This window comes from Amblyomma mixtum, chromosome 1 (genome assembly GCF_055824585.1).
Source record: "Amblyomma mixtum isolate Tamu chromosome 1, ASM5582458v1, whole genome shotgun sequence".
Lineage (NCBI taxonomy): Eukaryota > Metazoa > Arthropoda > Arachnida > Ixodida > Ixodidae > Amblyomma > Amblyomma mixtum.
In genome coordinates this window covers 192667884-192689582 of record NC_143012.1, presented here as the reverse complement: position 1 = coordinate 192689582, position 21699 = coordinate 192667884, and the positions used below count along the sequence as shown (strand labels likewise).

At 48.6% G+C, this 21699-nt stretch overlaps 1 protein-coding gene across 1 annotated transcript in view; it reads right to left on the bottom strand.

The window, feature by feature from the left end:
* Nucleotides 1–1686: 1686 nt before the first annotated feature.
* Nucleotides 1687–21699, bottom strand: part of LOC149370365 (uncharacterized) — a 45162-nt gene continuing 25149 nt past the window's right edge. Inside the window, exons 3-6 of the mRNA XM_089577703.1 lie at nt 19662–19956; nt 18021–18068; nt 4199–4420; nt 1687–2088 (exon numbers count right to left, since the gene is read on the bottom strand). Of these exons, the coding sequence (XP_089433829.1) occupies nt 1687–2088; nt 4199–4420; nt 18021–18068; nt 19662–19956 (967 nt within the window). The remainder of the gene's footprint in view (nt 2089–4198; nt 4421–18020; nt 18069–19661; nt 19957–21699) is intronic.

The window sequence follows — 21699 nt, the reverse complement described above, 5'->3', positions numbered from 1 at the left end:
TTCTGGAACATCCAGGTTCCGCAGCATATGCAATGTAAGCCCGTCCGCCCTAGGCTTGCTCTTCTTTTTGGACCGATGGAGGGCCCTGTGGAACTTGTGGGGGGTGATCGGATGTTGCACATGAAGGTTGCGCCTGCAGAACCTGCAACAGCAGGTGGGCGGCTGTCCGGACACTGGAAAGGGGGGCTCGGCGTGGGGTTGGGACCCGGGTGGGCTGCCTTGGTGAGGTGGTCGGACAGCTGCTCTGCAAGCGCCTGGTAGGACACACCCCAGGTGATGGCAGCACCAAGGACTGGGTGGCGATTGGCGGCGACTTGGAGCAGGGACCGCAGGAGAAGCCAGGCCGTCGCTTACCGCCAGGCTGAGCTGATGGAGTGACAGACACCAGCCTATCTCTCCCGATCACGGTGGTTGACCTGGCAACGGCAGACAGCGTCGACCCACCAGTAGGCCGTCCAGTCCGCGGGCTGTTCAGCACGTCGCCTGGCAGCTCGGAGACCCAGCAGTAGGAGGTCGGGGGACAGGTCCTCCGCTGGGGTAGAGCAGGATACTGTGGAACTCTGGGCACACTTGTCACGGAGGGCCAGAAAGTCCCCTGCATGAGGAATGTCCTTTACGAATTCCCTAACAAAGGGCCACTTAGTGACTTTGTGCACTTTTTCTGTCTGTCGCCTTTGAGTGGAAGGGTTCAGGAAGATCGGGAAGCGGTCCGAGCCCAGGGAGCCCGCTGCTCTTTCCCAGGAGTAGTGGCAGGCGTCCGCAGCAGGGCGAGGTCTAGGATGGACGAGGGTCCCGGACGGGCGAAGATAGGTGCCGTGGGCTGCAGGACCCGAAGACTGGCAGCGGCGATGGCATCGAGGAGTATCGTGCCTCTGGCGGTCGTGGTTCGGTTGCCCCATTCCCTGTGATGAGAATTGAAATCTCCACAGATTAGGACGTCCTTACCAAGACGTGCATGAAGGGCCGTGAGGTAGGAAGCATCCCAAGGCACACTGGGAGGCAGGCAGACCGAGGCCATTGAGGTGTCCATGTTGCCCATTCGGACACGCACTGCAGAAATCTCCAAGCGGCCCAAGTCAGGGCCATCCAATGCCAGGATGGTGTGCGGGATACCGTTCCTGACATAGACGGCCGCAGGGAGTCTCTTCCGAGGGTGGGCTTCGTCCAGGCAGGGTGCGTCACTGCAGTCCTGGAGGGAGGAGCAGCAGCGGCCCGAGTACTCTGTGTACCCAGAAAGACGGGACGCTTGGGCAGGGATCCGGGTCTCCTGAAGTTCCAGCACATCGTACTCTAAGGAGCCCTCACAAAAATGAACAAGGGAGGGGAAAATCTCAGGTTGCTTGAGCCAACGTTTCGACAAGGGGACTTGTCTTCGTCTGGTCCAGACGAAGACAAGTCCCCTTGTCGAAACGTTGGCTCAAGCAACCTGAGGTTTTCCCCTCCCTTGTTCATTTTTGTGATCGCAAAGGACCATCAACCACACCCTCTCTCTACCATGGACTCTAAGGAGCCCTGTAAAACAAGATATTTTAGATCGGCGATGCGTGCACGCCGAGAATTCACATTACACTGCATAACGCGTGGCCCTGAGGTGGTTTCGGTACCACGAGCAATGATGGTGGTAGGTAGGGATCTCGGCAGCGAAAGCATCCATGCGCATCTTGCGGGCCCCTGAGGTAGGGGGAGCTACGGCAGGAGGAATTGGACGGCGAGCCGCAAGGCTGCATCCGGGGCAGGTGTCTGGGCTGGTCCGGGGCAGGTGTCTGGGGCTGGGACCTGAACAGCATGGCGGGAGGGCCTGGAGCTCTGTGACTGCAGGGCCTTAGCGTAGCTGAGCCCTCCGATGACCCCGACTGTCCCGGACTCTGGTTCCCTGGTGGGCTGCTGCTTTTGGCGGAGCTGGATCATGGCTGCACGTCGGGCTCCAGGGTCGGCAGTCCTGCTAAGAACAGTGGTTACCTGACTCTGCTTCTTCCAGCGGGGACAGGTAGGATCCGCAGCACAGTGGCACCCGCCGCAGTGGAGGCTACGGCGGTCTTCAGCCGTGCAGTCCCTAAGGTGGTGGTGGCGGTTGGGTTGTGGGGGCCGCTGGGGTGGTGGGGGCCAGGCGCAGTGAGCAAATAGTAGTTTCAAAACCTGCTCGACACTTCTGGAAGTGTCCCGTGGAAGGGTAGGTGGATGCGCGGCTTGAAATGTTGCCTAGTGGGTTGTAGAGTGGGCACCTCCCAGCCATTTCGGGGAAAGTGGCTAGGAGGGACAGGACACACACACAAAGGAGACCTCGTAGAAGGAACAAAGGCCGACAGAAAGACCAGTGATAAGAATGTTTTTTGTTGCGAACACCCCCAGGCAATGCAGGGAAGGTGGTGCCCCTCGTGTGAGGTTTCTGCGCGTGTTTTTTTTGTTTTGTTCGCTCGAGCGCTGTATCTCTTCTATAGCCCGAATCGAACCTGTGGGACCGAATCTGCGTCGTTAGGATCAGCAGCGAAGCCCTATAGCCACTGAGCTACCAAGGCGTCTAGTTCTGAAGGCCATGCGCCACATATTCCATGGAGACTACGAAAGACTTGTAGTGCTGTCCTAAGTGAAGCAGATTAAAACAAGCAAGGCGCCTTATGTTGGCAGCTTTCTCTTCGGCGACCGTAGTACACGAGAAAAAATGCAATGCGATATGAGCAAAAAAAGCACGAAAAAATCGCAGGGAAAGCTGCGAGTTTGTCGTTTTTTTTTTTATGACGTTCAAATTGCAGCGCTTCACAAGAGTCATACATGCAAGGTATTGCTATTTGGGCACTCTTACCCCTTTTACGTCTGATGTAGGTTATGCAGGCAGGCTAAATGTGAGAATGTGAACTCTTCCCGTGTACAATTAATGTACGCGGGACTGTCGATAGGTGCTGCTTGGCAACTCGCGAATGGCGCATGAAGTTTCAGCATTGTGAAGCCCAGAGTAATCTGCCCAGGACTTACAAAGGCTGCAGGCGGAAATATACTAGCTGTTCGCCCACACACAGCCACTTAGATTTGTGAGGGTGCTGCACGGTAACCCCCTATTGCGGTTGCCCGCAACACACCGTCATGTAGCCCGCGTCTTTCATGAACGTTTCATGCGCGTCTCTCATGCATGTTTCTCCTATGTCCAGCCTAGGTTTAGCCCTTTTCTACTTGATATGAAGTATGCAGGCAGGGAAGATGTGGGAATGGCAATTGTGCCCATGCTCAGACGAAGTGTTTTCTACGCAGGACCCTTGCGGGCTGCAGGCGGCAATACTGGTGTTAGCCCACACACAGCCTAATTGGCTCCGTCAGGGTTCTGCGCGGGAAGCCTCTATCGGGGGTAAACGCACTTCACCATCATGTAGCCCCATCTTTTATGCACACGAACTGCATGCATGGGAATGGCATGTGAAAATGGCAAATGTGCCCATGCCCAGCCCATGCGCGCCAGTCGCAGGTGCTGCTCAAATAGCCCAAACTACTTGCCTATGCTTCGCCACTGTGAAGCCCAAAGTTTAGCCCTATATTTTCTACGTGGGACCCATGTAGGTTTAAGGCGGGAATACTAGCTCGTTTCCCGCACAAAACCGCCGCCGTTCCCTCACGGTAATGTACGGGCAGGACCTTTTGGTGTTACCCGCATTTCACCGTTATGGGCTGTCCAGTCTGTTTAAGCCCATACATTGCCAAGGAGGGTCCCACTCAGGCATGAAGTGGGCAGTCAAGCGTTTTGTTGTAGCACTGCGCCCACGAGGGACCCATGTATGTTTACTGCAGGCAGCCACCAGCCCTCACTGGCGATGTCGGACCCGCATGGCTCGCCACCTTGCGCTACTGAGGTCTCTATTAAAAGAGAATTACTCATGTTCAGTAAACAGACTAAATATTCATAGGTGTTCAGGAGCAACGTATCAAACAGCAAAGAGCTCGATTTCTTAAAGCGTGCTTTGTCTCTTTCTGATGCTTGCGCCGTGAGAAACAGGCAGGCTAGGCATGAAATAAATTCTTGGTTGGTTTCTCAATTTATGACAGCCTTTCCAAATATGAACGATATAAAATAAATGGTTGAAATGCCGCTCAGTGAAGATAAATAATATTCACTTCGTCAGTTTTGAGCTAGTGCCACTGGCGTTTATTCAAGACATACATAATCGTACATGTTTCTGAAATAAGTTGAGTACTAACCCGATTGTTATCGAACTAAAATATGTTTATAAGTTGTCATGTCTAGGAAAACGATATGACGCAAGTATAATCCTTCAATGGTGAACGTCAAGTTGTCACCTTTTTTCAAGAGTCCTTTGGATGTATCGTTGAGATTTCCAACCGGCACAGTGTAGTATTTCGTCTCATTTTCTGCACTTGATTTTGTTTCGTACGCAAAGAAGCCAGAGAACGTAACATTCACTGTGAACTTGGTACGCTAGAAGAAAAAGCAGGAAATCGAATGCATTGACAAATGCACGTATGCGCAAAAGTTGTATTCGAACTGAACGTACCAAAATATTCAGATAACTATAGCCTTGCGCGACCATTCAGCGTATATTAGCCTGGCTGACCGGCATGCGTCACATCTTCAGCGTTCACCTTTACCACCTATATACTAAAGCGTCACTTATCCCTGACGGCTGGTGCCTGAGCACAGAAACCCACTATCAGATTTTTAAGTCACTGAATGCATAGGAGAGCTAAAAAAAAGATGAAACATTCTCACTGCTGTAAACAATGCCTCGCCCTGGCAGTAATGCTAAACCAATGAGGCGCAATGCAGAAAACCTCACGGTTGTTGACCGTCACTTTTGTTTTTATAGTTTGAATTCTTTCTCCCGCGTTGTCGGCTGCTTCTTTCAGCAAATTCATTATACTTGTTATTCCTCGACTGAATTGCAGTATGGCATATCATATTCAATTGACGATATGCAAATTCCTTGCTAAAGCACTAATTGCTGTCCTGCAACTTCGAAGTCACACATATCCCCTTTTAAGGGAGAAGGTAAAATTAGCATTCGTTTTTCTTCATGGCATGCTCATGGCTGTCAGGCAGTGTGTATTCAGAGTGGAACGTTTTGTTACCACTATGGCCACAATGTCCAACAACAGATCTGTAGTAACTTGATCCTCAACTCTCGTTTTCCCTCTTTACATTGCTCACAAAGTAAAAAGCTTGTCTTATTTGCCTCGCCTGCACCTAGTAAAAATTGATGGGAACTCAACACTAAAACAATGGAAACTCAACATCAGGAGAAGTGACAGTGGCCTTTAGCTGCGGAGCTTGAGTGTGATGGTTGAATCCCGGAAGCTGTAGCCCAGATCGACTAGAAAGCAATGATATAGACCTCCCCATAGACAATCGAAGGGTTAGGTATAAATGCTCTAGAACTGTATTCTCCCTAACTGCGTTAAGAATATCCTGATTTCAATCCAAATTGTTTTTATGCGCTACATTCTTTCTCACTCTTGTTCTTGGGTGGTCACCGAAATAGAACAGGCATTTGTACTTGGTCATTTGCATAACATAATAGTAGCGCAAAACCAGGACGACAGACAGAAGTAGAGAGAACACACCCACAACACAGGCGCTACACAGGTAATCTCTACCATTTCGTCCGTCGTCCTGGTTTTGCTCTACTCTTAAGTTATGATTCAGTACCGACTTGCCCAAAATTCCACACTGGGTAGTCATTTGCATGTACGGCTTAATGAAAATGCGGTAATACGGATGCATGGGTCAAATGCAGTAACTGCAAATGTGGTAACTGCGGATGCATGAGGCGATATATGTCTCATTATCCGTGCACAGGCGTGTGCACACATTGGTATGCAAATGACCGTGGGCTTGGGTTCCAATGCGCGTGAGTTCTTCAGAGCTCATTGTAACGTGCTGAGGTCAACTACAGACACTAAAATGTCCCCGTGAATTTACCGCACGGTAATTGCGCACCCTATGTAGTGAATATTTAGGCTCTGTCAGTGCACTTCTGGAGAAGAATGCAAATTGTGGAACTCGGGCGACAGCGTAAAATTACTTTCGAGACAGCCTGCAAGGGCCTAAGTAGCGTGAAACACAATGTAAACTTGTGGCCAAAGAAGCCCTTTCGGTTGGAACGTGATACGGCAGCAGGCCATCTTAGAGCCTTATTGTCTGATCGAATTGGAGACACACTAAATCCTTCCGGACTGAGGTCGCAGATGCTTACGCAAGCAGAAAGTTAGTCCGTGCTTGATCAGACGTAACGAAGTGCCTACGCTTGCCTCCCGGTGAACCCCACTCCGGATACGCACAGATCAGTGCCAAAAACTCGGTGGCCCGTCAGATCAGGGCCACGCTGTGCTATGCTATGTGCGGAAATGCGCCGTGCAGCGCTGGTCTACATACTTGACAGAGATAGTGGGCAGTGCTAACAGTACTTTTAGAAAAGTAACGAGGGAGTGTAAATCATGGCGCAATAATACCCAGTTTTGAGTACATCGGCCTGAACTGGCAGCACTATAGCTGCTAAGACTGTCGCGTGAGATGTAGCCGACAATTGCCAACATAAGAGGTATAGATGATCTACGAGTACGTAGTGGTACCACGGCACATAAGTACATCTCTAGAAGGCCGAGCTCACGAATGCCAGAAGTGCGTGCGGGTTAATGAAATGTCTGTCGCGCTGGTACCGATGCAGTGAAAACAAGCGGCTTTTGACTTTACCTAAAATAAACCTCTTTTATGCAGGCCTCAACTGCGAACGCATGTTCCTCGGGGTGGTAGATGCCAAAACCAAGCACGGAGGTTATAACCATTCGCTTAACAACATGAGAAGCCATGAATAAGAGGCCAGAGGGTATTATAAAACTTTGGAATGTGCATATATGTTTTGGCGGCTGACTTTGATTAGAAGGGATGCTAAACGCCACTTGTACTGTATTATCGGAATGCGCATAAAATAATGGAAGGTGCTCTAAGTTAACAGGGGACGGTCGACAACGTCGTCCCGAGCAGCCCATCTGCTGATTTGGGACATTGAATCTCACATACATGTCTTACATTTCAGAATTTTTATAAAGGGTGCAAATCATAAGGTCATATTACCCGAGCACCCAGGGCCGCAGCATGCTGCAAAAAAGATCTTTAGATGGCACTGAGAAGCAGCTTTCCAAATGAGATGAGTATATTTGCTGATACCGACAGATACCTGGGAGCGCCGAGAAGTCACCCGCCCAGCCTGCGCCGGGTACAGCTTCAAACCATGCTTAACTGCCACTTACTAATTATGGGTGGAGAGCCGCGATCTCGAGCGCTGTCTCCTATAGCGCTGTTTTGTAGTGAATATCTTTTGTGAGGAGCTAAACCAGAGCGTCTTCAGGTCACCGTAAGCATGCGGCTGCATGTAGCGTGTGCAAAAAGCAAAACTAATACACTTTTGTAAAAAAATTAAGTTCAGTGAAATATAGCAAAAACTATTGCGCAGAAGGTCCGCAAAATTCGCGGTAGTGAATCCAAAGCACAACTCTCCTTCGCACGCGAATGAAAGCCGAGGCGTATTTTAGAAGTAATTTCAGAATTGACACCGGAAGTATTCTTACAAAAGGTAATCGAACGTCTTTCAATGCAAGCTTTTGTGTTTATCAACGATAATTGGTAAACTGCACGGAATTGTCTGAATTTTCTGGTATCCCAGCACTTTGAAATGAACGATTCTTCGACGCTTTCAGTAGATGTACTGTGCGGTTAGGCATTAAACACGGAATATTTTTTTCACGGATATTAGAGACGTGCAAAAAAAATACGAGTGCTATAGGATTGGGAAATTCTTCCAGTACTTTTGTTGAACTACGTTTTTTTACTCTTTCCCGATGAAAAGAAGTTATCTATATATGGCACTCACTGATTATGAAATTCTGCAATAGCTTTAGCTGCGTGATGCTGACTTTTATTGCAGTTGCTCAGGCTGCCCTTAGCGAAAAGAGGATGTGCTTACAATGCATTTCAAACATGTTGTATTAATTTCATATTTATTTCGCATTTTTTGGCCCTGTGCTTAAACTGCTATACAAATACTTTCTAAGTATATAGGAATAATATTTTGAACGTTCTTTAAAATACGTGAAAAGTACATTTTCGCCCGATTAGCACATTTATAATGCATTAAAGGTATGCTAATAATATACAATAAATACATTAGATTACATTAGAAATACACTAAAAATATATTCCCTTCGGCTTAAATAATGTCTACTGGTCGGCTTCACACAATGAGACGGGTTAATGCCTCAACTGCAGAAAAAATTGTACGAGCGCAGTTATCATCAATCACGATCTACATGAGATTATAAGGTCACGTGACGGCATGGGAACGGCAAAGATACCTACACAGCACATCATGACGGAATTGCCTCAGCAACCAACAAATGCTCCGACAAGCGCCATACTTGGCTTGCCTTTTATATACGCACCGAGAGCGGTGCACTATCTTGCCCGCCGAGGCGTTTTTTTGCGCAAAGATTGTGGGCCCAAAAGTTATCCCAGAAGTGCCCTACTGGTCGCATTCGAATCGAGAGGCAATCGAGGACAGCATTGCTAGTCGAAACATGCGTCAGAAATAGGTCAGTAGTCGAACTGTCACCCAACAGATACACGGGCGTCTAAGGGAGCCGGTCGGACTTGCCGGTCGTCGTCCTTTTCGCTGGCATATTCGGGCCCGGAAATACCCAAGGCGCCTTTGCCGGTATCATGCTATCACGTTCTCCGCACGTAGTATAAATAAGTGGTGAATACCTTCCTGCTAGAAGTTACCATACACGAAAGGACTTCAGAACAGAAAAGGCTTGGGCAGGTTGGTAATTTATTGCAACAAAGTAATCATAGCGCGGGAACAACGCAGCCGTTCTCGTCCCGTCTCGGCTTTGTCCTGCGTTGTTCCCGCGCTATGATTACTGTGTTGCAACAAAAGGACGACAGGAAAGGGAAAGTTTTCACTGCTCCCTGAAACGTCATTTCGAGCTCAAGATTGTTCCACGGTAGCTTGAAGTGTAATGCAAATATGTTTACACGGACTACCCATTTGTTAGAATTTAAGTTCACCTAAACGGATTAATTGCGTATTTACGAAAGTAAATACGCCATTTCCCGAAACACGATTTCGAGCACTCGACTGTTCAACGGAAGCTAGAAGTGTGCTGCAAATACGTTTGAAAGGACTGCCCGTTTGTTTGAATTGAAGTATATTTCGGATGAAGTAATTTCATATTTACGAAAGTACTCTTTTAATACTTTGACAAGATGCTAAAGCTGCATACAAATACGTTTACAAGAACTGCCCGCTTTGTAGAGTTGAAGTATACTTTGGATGAATTAATTTAATATTTCCGAAAATACACTTTTAATGCCCTGACAAGATGCTAAAACTGCATACATATTTTTCATGTATTTGAAAAGCGCTCGAAGTATGCTTTAAGCAAAAATTAAGTTAATTTTTGGCGTACTTTAAGAATATATTTCGAATACCAAGGATGAAATTTTAGGAACATATTTCCTACATATTTTTACTGCACTCATAAATAAAAAATATGTTTAAAATACAATCTAAATAGCCCACCGTATATTACAGACGTATTAGTTTTTACTAAGGGTAGGCTTATATAGTTTGTATAGGATTGCGCTTTACCTTAATAGCGCAATGCCGATCTGTTTTTTGACTTTTGCTGATAGTAATTCTGAACGTCGGAATATTCCCTCATGTGCTGCTAAAACCGTGCCACTAGCCTTGCTGTCATGTAATAATTGTAAATGAGTGTTTGAATACGCATAGATTTGTAAATTTTTTTGTATTGCTACCAAGTGAATATCCTAATCAAACCAAAAACGTGACGAAAATTTTTCGTTATTTTTAGTGGCATTAATCCTTAGTAGATTTTCGTTTTGTGAAAATGTTACGTTTATTAACAAACTATTGCCGTTTACATTCATCGAGCTCATCAGATTTTCAAGAGGTGTTGAACCGAAGGAACGCCACTCTGTATTGTTAGTAAAGATGGCTGTGCATATCCTGACCACACGGTCAAGACAAACTGTTGGCCTAGTTGGTTCCGCAACCTTCACTCGATCAGAGGGTACAAATATGGATAGGGACGGGTATAAAGACACCGCAAAGCGATGTGTACGAATGTTGAAAATCCAGTACTCCTTCTTTGATCATTCAGCAGTGCATTTTAACAGCTTAATTCTTCACGCGCGAATACACAAAGTATGCAAGTAAAGTATCATTCAATGATTGAGACCAGCGTTTCTGTGCATGATAACGCAAAGACCAACTACCTACAAAGAGCGCTTCCTTTTATATATTGCAAGGTAAGCTGTTGAGCGAGTTCGTGGCGTTACGCCATAATTACAGCCCGAGGCACGGCACATAGAAGAAACAATCCCGCAGGCCCACAGCACAACGCTCGTTTGTGCCCACGCGTGTAGTGTTCTTCTCTGCCGTGTCCTTGTACTATCCCTCTTACAGCTAACTTGTTAACGGGATTCACTTTCACTAATTCCTTCTGGTCCCTCCTCAGGTCTGACCTAATTCGATGCCTTACCATTCTGTGATCGCTACACTCACTTTTCCGAAGATCTCCACATCCTGCATGATAACAGGGTGAGCGAATAGTAGGAAGTCTATTTCATTTTTACTCTCGGCATTGGGGCTCTTCCAAGTCCACTTACTGTTATTTCGTTTTCAGAAGAACGTATTCACTATCCGTAAAATATTTCCCTCTATGAACTCTACAAATTCCCCCTCCTATTCCTGCAGCCTAAGCCACAATCGCATACCACCTGGCCTCCGGCCTGACACTTCCCTACTTTTGAACTCTCATGCTCTCATTTGTACAGTGTACTGTAATTTCATTTTGTTCATTGCCGATTCCACGTCCGCCTTAGAAGCTCTCAACTATAAGGTCATTATGGCTGGATGAAGTCGCATAGGCCTGCAGCACCTTGACCTTGTACCTATTATTAAGCATAATTATAATAGCCGTCCCCCTTTCTTTAATACTGTATAACTTCTCTATGTTACCTGCTATATTCTGATGAATGAGGAATACCCCACTTATTCTCGTCTGTCCACTAATTCACGATAACAGGGTACATGCCCGGCTTTTAGTACAAGTACAAGAGGGAAGTACAGGAATTCTGGATATCGCAGGAGAACAGGTATTTAGCTGTAACTGAGTAAGGCGACTTTAATATTCCCTCTTCGAACGATAATCTCATAGCTTTTATTACGGAATGCGCAGTGGAAGTAGGCATTGCGTGGTTCGACATGATGCGATGCTATGTCGGAAGAAGAAAAATGTGATTAAGAAACACCAGAGCTTGAATGCGTCTAATTCTACTGGGAGAAGAGAGTTGGCAGACCTATCAAAGTTAATAAATAAGCGCAAAGTAGCTGATGTAAGGAAGCATAATATGAAGAAAATCGAGCTAGACCTAAAAAACGAAGGCAGCCTAAAAGCAGGCAAGCGTAAACTAGGAATACGTAAAAACCACATGTACGGGCTAAGATGTCATTAGCAATATGGATAAGATAGAGTAGCAGAAGAGTTCTGCACCAATCTATACCGTAACCAATGAACTCAGAAAGTTAATGAGAGTGGCATTAGCGCACAGCAATGGGACATCCCGCCAGTAAAGAGAGAGGAAGTAAAGAAAGTATTGGCAAATGAGGAAAGCAGCTGGTGAGGATCAGGCAACAGCCGATCTCTTGAAGGACGGGGGGGGATTCTGCTTGAATAACCAGCCACCCTGTAGACACAATGCCCAATATCTCGAGTGTCCCAGGAGCTTGCAGGAATGCAAGCATTATATTAATTCCTAAGAAAAAAGGCGTCAAGGACTTCACAAACTACACACCTACCAGCTTGCTGTCTGTTGCCGACAAGTTATTTACGAAGGCAATCGCAAATAGAGTCAGGACAACCTTAGACTTCAATCCACCAAATTGCCTGGCAGGCATTCGTAAAGATTTATTGACAGCAGGCGTTATTCCCACTCTCAGTCAACTTATAGCGAAATGCCCAGAATATTCCCAACCACTAATATAGCATTCATTGATGACGAGAAAGCATTTTATTCAGTGCAATCCTCATCAGTCCCACAGGCATTGCGGAAACAGGGTGTAGCAAACTCTTACGTGAAAATACTAGGTGATACCTGCAACGGCTGCACGGCTACCATAGTCCCTCGTAAAGTCAACAAACCAATTTTAATAAGGAAGGGTGTCAGACAGGGAGACACGATCTCGCCAATGCTTTTACCGCCTGTTTACAGGCGGTGTTTCGGGGCTTGGACTGTGAGCAGTTGTGGTTAAGAGTTAATGGAGAACACCTCAGTAATTTGCGATCCGCTGATGTTATTGCCTTGCTAAGCCCCTCATGAGATCAGCTGGAAAGCATGACCAATGAGCTAAACCAGCAGAGGAGGCAGGTAGGTATTAAAATTAACGTGCAGAACGCGAAAATAATGTTCAACAGTCTCGCAAGGGAACAGCACTTCACAACTGGTAGCGAGGTGCTGGAAGTGGTAATCTACTTAGGGCATGTAGTGCAGCATTTCTGCATGCACCCATCTCTACACTGGCTCAGCTTTGTTCACTAGGGCGTTTGGTGCCTGATGTAAGCTGAACAGAAGCAGTTAACCAATATCTTACAAGAAAAAAAGTATACAACAGCTGTAACATACCGATGCTCACCTATGGGGCAGAAAGGTGGAGGCTTACGAAAAGGGTTCAGCTTAAGTTACGAACAACTCCGCGAGTTATGGAAATACAAGTAATAGATGTAACGTTCAGAGGACGGAAGCGCGCAGACTGGGTGAGGGAACACACGCATGTTAATGACATCCTAGTCGAAGTCAAGAGGAAGAACTGGGTCTGGACATGGCGCGTAATGCAAAGGAAAAAAAAACACCGCTGGTCTTCATGGGTAATGGAGTGGTTTCCAAGAAAAGGTCAGCGTAGCAGGGGGCGGCAGAACGTTAGGTGGACGGATGAGATTAAGAAGTTTGCGTGGATACGGTGCGCCCAGCTGGCAGAGGGCAGGGGTAATTGGAGGGACATGCGAGACGACTATCCTCTTCAGTGGGCGTTGTCAGGCTGATGATGATTATGTCTTTGTTGTGTCCCCTTATTGCTTTTGTGTGTGTGCGCCCCCGCATCCTCCTCCTAACGACCACTCGCATCCTCCTCCTAACGACCACTCGCATCCTCCTCCTAACGACCACTTGCCCCTCGTCGCACGCTGTCGCCAGATGCCCCCCCATGGTGCGCCCCCGCATCCTCCTCCTGTTTTGGGAAGCCACTCCCTCCCGTGGACGCTTCTCCGCTCCCTCCTTTCTTCGGGCGGCCAGTTCGGCTCCTGCCTCGGTCGACGCTGGTCGCACCCTCATCGGCTTTAAATAAACGAAGTCTTAAAGTACCGTGTGCGTCTTTCGCTGCATTCAACACAGCGACCGGACACGACAGTGGCGACGAGAAAGTGGATTCGACCCGCGCTACGCAACGCTATTGACAAGCCATGGCTACGCGAGGGTTTCCCAATCAGATACCAGAGTTCAACGGCTCATCGTGGTCATCGTGGGTTGGACGCCTTCAGTTCTACTTTGAAGCTAACAACATCACAGACCCAGCCTTGAAGAGGGCCAACCTGCTGACGCTGTGCGGGGAGCAGACCTACGATACTGTCTGCGCCCTTATTCAGCCAAGCACACCAGCGGCAGTGTCTTACGACGACATCGTAAAAGCGCTGCAAAAGCACTACGACCCAAGGCCATCCGAGGTCTACAGCCGGGCTCGCTTCCAACGACGAGATCAACTGGGAGGAGAAACTGTGAGCGCCTACGTAGCCGCGCTCAAGAAGCTCGCTGCCGACTGCAATTTTGGAACGCTGTCGACAACAGCTACCGGGCAGGAGGGAGACGCAGCTTCTTCTGCTAACACCACCATGCTTCCCTTGGACGTGATGTTACGCGACAGATTTGTGTGCGGACTGAGTGACGAGTCACTGCAGCAGCGCCTGTTCGCTGAGAAGGACCTCACATTCAGCAAAGCTTACGACATCGCCGTTCGAGCGGAGAGCGCCGGTCACCAGCAGAGAGGGATTCGCCGGAACACCGAGCCGGTACACCAGACAAGCAACCAGGTGCGCAAGCCTTCTGTTGTTGTAAAATCGGTCAAAAAGGCACAACGCTGCTGGCGGTGTGACGACCAACACAACCCCCAGGGATGTCGATTCCAGTCAGCCACGTGTAATTTTTGCCACAAGCGAGGGCATATCGAAAGAGCATGCATTACGAAACGGAGACTTGCCAAGATAAAGTCACCTTCCCAGCCTAATCACAGCGTCAACGCCTCAGAGAATACGCCGCTATCTGATCTCCATGGAGCAACATCAGCAACACCATCTGTGTTGTACGACCTGAACACCATGAATCTCGGCACGCGACCGAAGATTTTTACAGAAGTAAGCGTACATCACCAGCTTATTAAGTTCGAGGTGGACTCCGGCGCAGCCTGTACTCTGATCAGTGAGGACACGTTCCGAACTTCATGGCCATCTGACGCACCCGCCCTGCAACAAGACGACACGCACCTGCGAACGTGGTCAGGACAGAATCTGCCACTATTGGGCTCTGCCAACGTGCAGGTTAACTACAACGGCCAGACCCATACGCTACCTCTGCTTGTTGTGAAGGGCACAGGATCAAGCCTTCTAGGGAGAAACTGGTTTTCTCCACTAGGCGTGATGATATGCGGCATACACCAGACGCCGAGCCAGAACATGGTTGAGCAACTGCAAGAGAAATACGAAAGAGTATTCTCGGAAGAGATTCCAGGAAACGAAGGGCCCCCGGTCACACTGGAGTTGTTGGACAACGCGCAACCCAAATTTCTGAAGGCCAGGCCGGTGCCGTTTGCTCTCCGAGATTCAGTTGAAAAAGAGTTGGACAAACTGGAGCAGCAAGGTGTCATCGAGCCGACGCAGCATTCAGACTGGGCCACACCACTTGTCGTAGTTCGCAAGAAGAACGGAACCATACGCCTCTGCGGAGACTACCGGAGCACCGTCAATCTTGCGACTAAAGCGTCCTCTTACCCGCTACCGACACCTGAAGAAGTATTCAGTGTACTACGTGGCGCAAGAGTCTTCAGCACATTGGACCTCACCCAGGCGTATCAGCAGCTGAAGGTGAGCGAGTCAACTGCTGAATTATTGGCAATTAACACACTGAAAGGCTTGTACAAAGTCAAGCGACTGCCTTTTGGCGTAGCTGCAGCCCCGGCCATATTTCAAAAATTCATGGAGACAGTGCTTCAGGGCATCCCAGGAGTTTGTGTCTACCTTGACGATGTCATCATCAGTGGCACTTCCACTGAAGAGCATGCAGTGCGCCTAGAGCTCGTTCTCGAAAGGCTAGCAAACGCTAATTTGTGCATAAGCAAATCGAAGTGCTGTTTTGCGGTGCCAGAGGTGCAATTTCTGGGACACCGAATTGATGCGGAAGGCATTCACCCTACCGAGGACAAAGTGCGAGCGATCACAGAAGCACGAGCTCCAACAAACAAGCAGGAGCTACAGGCTTTTCTCGGACTCTTGACGTTCTACGACCGGTTCTTGGAACAAAGAGCTACCGTGGCCAACGACTTATACCAACTCCTTCGGAAAGATGTGACATGGACATGGTCGCCACGCCATCAGCAGTCATTCGATGCCCTGAAAGACCTGATTCGAAGATGTACAGTCCTCCGCCACTACGACGAAAGGAAGCCTCTGCTTTTGGCTTGCGACGCATCACCGTACGGAGTCGGCGCGGTTCTATCGCAAACTGACGAGCAAGGAAGGGAAGCTCCCATCGCCTTCGCCTCACGTACGTTGTCGCAAGCAGAACGCAACTACGCGCAACTTGACAAAGAAGGGCTAGCCATCGTCTACGCGGCGACACATTTTCACCAGTACATTGCCGGCCGGAAGGTGACCTTTATAACCGATCACCGACCGCTATTGGGCATTCTGGGACCACAAAGGCCTATGCCACCAACTTTGTCTCCGCGAATGACACGTTGGTGCATCAAACTCTCAGCGTACGACTACGCTCTGGCCTACCGCAATGGGAGTAAACATCAAAACGCCGATGCGCTAAGCCGTCTGCCACTAGACGCAACTGTTGACGAACCATTTCCACCAGGAGACGTTCTGATGTTCGAAGCACTGCCAGAACCTCCGCTTACAGCAGGCACAGTTGCAGCATCTACGCAGAAGTGCGCAGCTCTCCGGCTAGTTTACACAGCTGTTCAACAAGGCAACGTGCATAAACTCAAAGGGGACAACTTCGACGCTTACCGCAGGCGAGCTACAGAGTTGAGCACCCATCGCGGCTGCATCATATTTGGGTCCCGAGTTGTGATGCCGAGAGAACTACGCGCACAAGCTATGTCTCTCATCCACGCCGGACATCGGGGCATCGTTGCAATGAAAAAGTGTGCCAGAAGCTACATGTGGTGGCCTGGCATTGACAACGACATCGAAACAGTGGTGCGAGAATGCAAGCCTTGCCAGAGCAGCCGGAGCGCCCCGCCGAAAGCTCCTGTCCCAGAATGGGAAAAGCCAGACACACCATGGCACACACTGCACATTGATTTTGCAGGACCAATTGAGGGCTGCACTTTCCTTGTGGTCGTAGATGCCTACACAAAGTGGCTTGAGATAAGGCAAATGGGACAGACGACTTCGGCAGCAGTCATTGACAACCTCCGATCACTGTTTGCAACGTTCGGCCTGCCACGCAAGGTAGTATCGGACAACGGAACACCGTTTGTGTCTGCGGAGATTCTCAAGTTTTATCGCGACAACGGGATCTCCTCAGTTACATCGGCCCCCTACCACCCAGCGACAAACGGACAAGCCGAGCGCTACGTAGCCGAGCTAAAACGCGCCCTTGAAAGAGATCAGACAGGCTCGCTGCAGCGCCGCCTTGCGCGCTTTCTCTTCAAGCAGCACACGACGGTTCAGAGCACAACAGGCGAGACCCCCTCGAAAATGATGTTCGAGCGTGAAATGCGAACCCAGCTCACAGCCATCCTCCCCGAGCCAAAGGCAGAGACGTTCCGGGAAGAAAAAGCAATTCCGCGCTGCGGCACGCTTAATGAGGGGCAGCGCGTCCTCGCCCGACAGTTTCTGAAAAAGCCACGCTGGGAGGAAGCTACAATTGTCAGACGCATAGGCCTGCGCTCTTAGCTCGTCAACATACATGGCACAGTAGCACGCCGACATCTCAACCAGCTGCGTAGATTTACGACGCCGTCTGAGAGCTGTCCGCCAGCGGAGAGAACACGTGCAGCATCTTCCCACATAGCCTGGCACCTCTTCCCGGAAGAAGAGACTTCGCCCAGGACAGACCTAGGAGACACAGCGAACAACAGCCAGCCTACAAGTGTTTCTCCCCCGAGCGCACAAAGCCAGCGCGCCTCCACGCGTGAGCGCCGACCCCCTGCACGATACCAGGCAACTTTCTAAGGGGGAAGGAAGTGTTGTGTCCCCTTATTGCTTTTGTGTGTGTGCGCCCCCGCATCCTCCTCCTAACGACCACTCGCATCCTCCTCCTAACGACCACTCGCATCCTCCTCCTAACGACCACTTGCCCCTCGTCGCACGCTGTCGCCAGATGCCCCCCCATGGTGCGCCCCCGCATCCTCCTCCTGTTTTGGGAAGCCACTCCCTCCCGTGGACGCTTCTCCGCTCCCTCCTTTCTTCGGGCGGCCAGTTCGGCTCCTGCCTCGGTCGACGCTGGTCGCACCCTCATCGGCTTTAAATAAACGAAGTCTTAAAGTACCGTGTGCGTCTTTCGCTGCATTCAACACAGCGACCGGACACGACAGTCTTGTTCACCGTGCTGTAGTTAGGGAGTAAATTATTACAGCGCTCGAGAACCGCATTGCGTTTAAACGTAAGTGCTTTATTCCAATGCCTAATAAGCAATAGTTCATGAATGGAGCACTCACCGAGGTCCAATTCCTAAGGACGCCAGTCTTCTCCTCCTTTTTTTGCAACTGAAAAAAGTTAATCAACCATTAAAGTGGCTCAATAATGAGTTCGTGGTCAAAGGTTTTTCCTACTGCATTTATTTCTGAACAGTTGGCGCTAGTTGTTTTCGCTCAAATATTTTCCTTCACATGGATCAGCTTATAAGCGGGCTCTCCATAATTTAATCTCTAAGCAATGCTAATGCATACACTTCGGTCTTGCTAAATCAATAAAATCATATATTTATCCGTGGAGGTTAGCGCCTACGAGGAAAGGCTACCGAGCCAAGCCACGATTCAAATTTTTTGGACAGCAGCATTATGCACAAAGGTGTCATCCGCAGATTTCTTAACTTTATAAAGCAGCTCAGGTTATTTGCAGTGCTGTTGTGGAAAAATGGTGCGCTCATTTGTGCATTTACATTTCTGGCGTAAACTTTTCCACTAAAACTACACTTATCAAAGATACTAACGCTTCTATTTAACCATTGCCATTCTCGCGAGACGAAGACCGGACCCCCTTCAGGCTATACGGAGCGCAACGCAGCGGTGCCTAACTTGCGGAGGCACCAGCTGAACCGGTCCCGACCTGGATTTTATAGATCGCTGTAACTGGGTCGATAGCGCGACCGATGGTGAGAATACCGTGGGAAGAGTGAGGCATCCACGCTGTCAGCGCTACAACGGTTTCCGCGAGTTGGCCAGTCTTTGCTTCGAGGCTTGACCGCCCCTCGACGAGACTGCAACAAGGTCGGACGCGCTTCAAGCAACAGACCTCAGACCGGAGTAGTCGGCTGCACGGTCAGCCAACTCCACGAGTTTGTCCAAGGTAACGTCGCCTGCTGCAGCCAGGACGACCATGATGTTCTGAGGCAGGCGCTGAAAGAACAGTTCGTGGAGTAGCGGGCTGTTGACGTTCTGAGGGTGGTCACCGAGAAGCTGTCGCAAACGATGTAGGAGCTAGGATGATCGGCGGTCTCCAAGGTCTTCGGCGCTGAGCAACTGCTATTCCGGACCAGATCGTATTCCGTACCAGAACCGTTGCCTTTAAGTAGCAGGGGGGGGGGGGGGGGTGCTTAGACGCTTTCAAAACGTCCTCTAACTAGTCAATTGCCTCTTTGAAAAGGTCGATACTACGTGCAGATGATTCATGTGCTCTCAAGTGGTGCACCGAATGTCGAGCACAGCCTCCACTTGTGCGCATCACACGCCGAAGCAGCAACCGAGACTTGGGGCATCAGTTTTGGATCCGAGGGAGACGGACACTCTGTCCCTGCAAGCTAAACGGGTCGCGACATGGACGACGCGGAGAGGCCGAGTACGAGAGTACGATGTATCGATTACATTATTCTCTCTGACGTGTTTCGCGAGCCAAGGCGGAGCGGCGCCGATGAAGCTGATAGCGCCGGTGCATCACGATGAATCATTCGAGCTTAAAACACCTAAGTCCGACCTTTACATAATAGTATAGTGCGTTTAAACTGATGCATTATTTTTTGCCTGCGGAAGAAATCAAAATCAATGCTTTTCGTTTGCGCTAGGTTGTGCTCGCGAAGAGCGGGAGAACTTAAAAGACAAAGTGTTTTAAAGAGCTCACTCTGGGAACACTTAGCACCTTACCTTCTTGTTCACGGGAGGCACTTGACCCTTCAAGCTTGTTGTTCTAAAAATCGCTCGCCATCTTGCTGTCAAAGGTTTCCTGTTCATATAAAAAGTTACATTCTTCTTCTTAAGATGTCCATTTTGATGCTGTTCAAGCGAGACAATTGAAGGTAGTATAAAAGGGCCGCTTATAGATTTTGTTAAATTGAAGAGATGTACGACAGTCCTGAATTTGTATTCATGGCTGATTGGAATTAAGTCCTCAAGTGGAGAGTGGAAACTGATGGCCCCTACTTTTGCTGTAATCGGCAGCCTGCAAAGACATGCAAAATATAGGTCATTTCTTCTGTCTAACATCAAACGCTTGGGTTCTGTAGATTGTACCTACTATACAATAAAAGTCGCAAAGAGTGAAGCGACGGCTCTAATATCTATATATGGTACAGCTTGCATTTCCTATCATTAGCACTGTACGGCACAGAAAATGCCGAAACAGGCGTTGAAAACTTTAGACGTGAAAATCTATGCTGCGTTACGAAGGCAGTTGTATGTGATCGTTCTGGGGATATAAAGTCATTCGCTTTGTTTACATGTTTACAAATCTTAAATGTATCTTGTTGTCAAAATATTTAACTTTTCTATCCGAGCAAGGCCGCAAAAGATACCACCAAAAGTTAATTCACAACTAGCTTTTGTCATATCTCTTTTGAAATCACGTGGAACGTCTAAATGTCGTCAATTTTAAAATTTCAAACAAACAGGAGGGCTGCATATACGCGTGCCGAGATTTGCTGCAGTAAATATACAATCGAAAATTATAGGAAAGCGGAGGCATGAAAGCCAAACAAGAAATATTTGTGCACTTATTGTAAAAGCCAGCGGCACTTAGTTATGTAAAAGGAAGAAGCATTTAAAGCAGCTGTTAAAAATGCATAGTCACTTTTTCGGGAACGCGAAATAGCGTGCGACGCAAAATTGGAGCGGTCAGTCAAGAGACTCGGTTCGATCCGCCGGTAAAATGGGCTCCGCTGAATGCGAAATGGGGACGGGACCGGGGAGGAGGCCAATCTCTCTGCGGGCGAAGTGGCGTTAGAAAGGCTATTGTAGCATAGAGACCGTCGTGAGCCCGGTAACCAATCCTGCCTGTTCACGGTAACAAATACACGTCGTTATCGCCATATATACGCCCGCGGAGAAGTAATGGCTCGGCCGAGCCATGTTATCGTCTCTACTGTCACAGTGCCTTGCGGTAGGTATGCATGCCAGGAGGTTTGGGAATAGTGCCAGGATATATCATTGAAGAGATAAAGCAATTCATATTGAAAAGGAATGTAAAAGTAAGCGATAAGTCAATATATGGCTGGAGTTTCCCGGTAGATGCATTGAGTAACGAAAAGCTAATGGTGTCAGAATACTGAAATTTCGGAATGCGACTAGAAAACGAATATCAAGAAAAAATTGGTAGTGGCTTATCTAAGCTAGGCCAGGATATACGTAGCGAAAGCAGTTTCGTCCCTTGACATTTCGGTAGCGACAGGCCGTCGTTGTCGTTCAGCAGCCAGGCAACGTCTCTTCGCGAGATGTTCCTCTCGCTCTTCGGTCGTCTCGGCCACCCGCTTAGCCTTTGTCGCCTCGTTTTCACGCGGAGCGGACATTGTTCGCGGTCCGCCGCATGCGCCACCTCCTGGGGCATTGCCGTACATTGCGGGAGGGGGCCTTCAGTGAATGTCGCATGATGGCGCTTCTACTACATGCCAAGCACGGAGGAAATTTACCGGGAAACGGAAGAAATTTGGTACTCGCTTGATTGTGACTCTGTAATTAACATGCTCATGATTACTCATGTACACCTTAATATGTGCCTCGAAGATATGTTTTTATGAACTCTGCATTCACCAGACGTGCCTTTATTCACCTTCAAATGTCGGACTGTCGCGGCAGAGAATTCTGAGCGGAACAACAGGTTAAATGTTGCAGTATTTTTTTATTTGTTTATTTACCAAATACTGCCGGCCGGTGTTACAGGCTTTAGGCAGGAGTGGGGTACAGACAAATT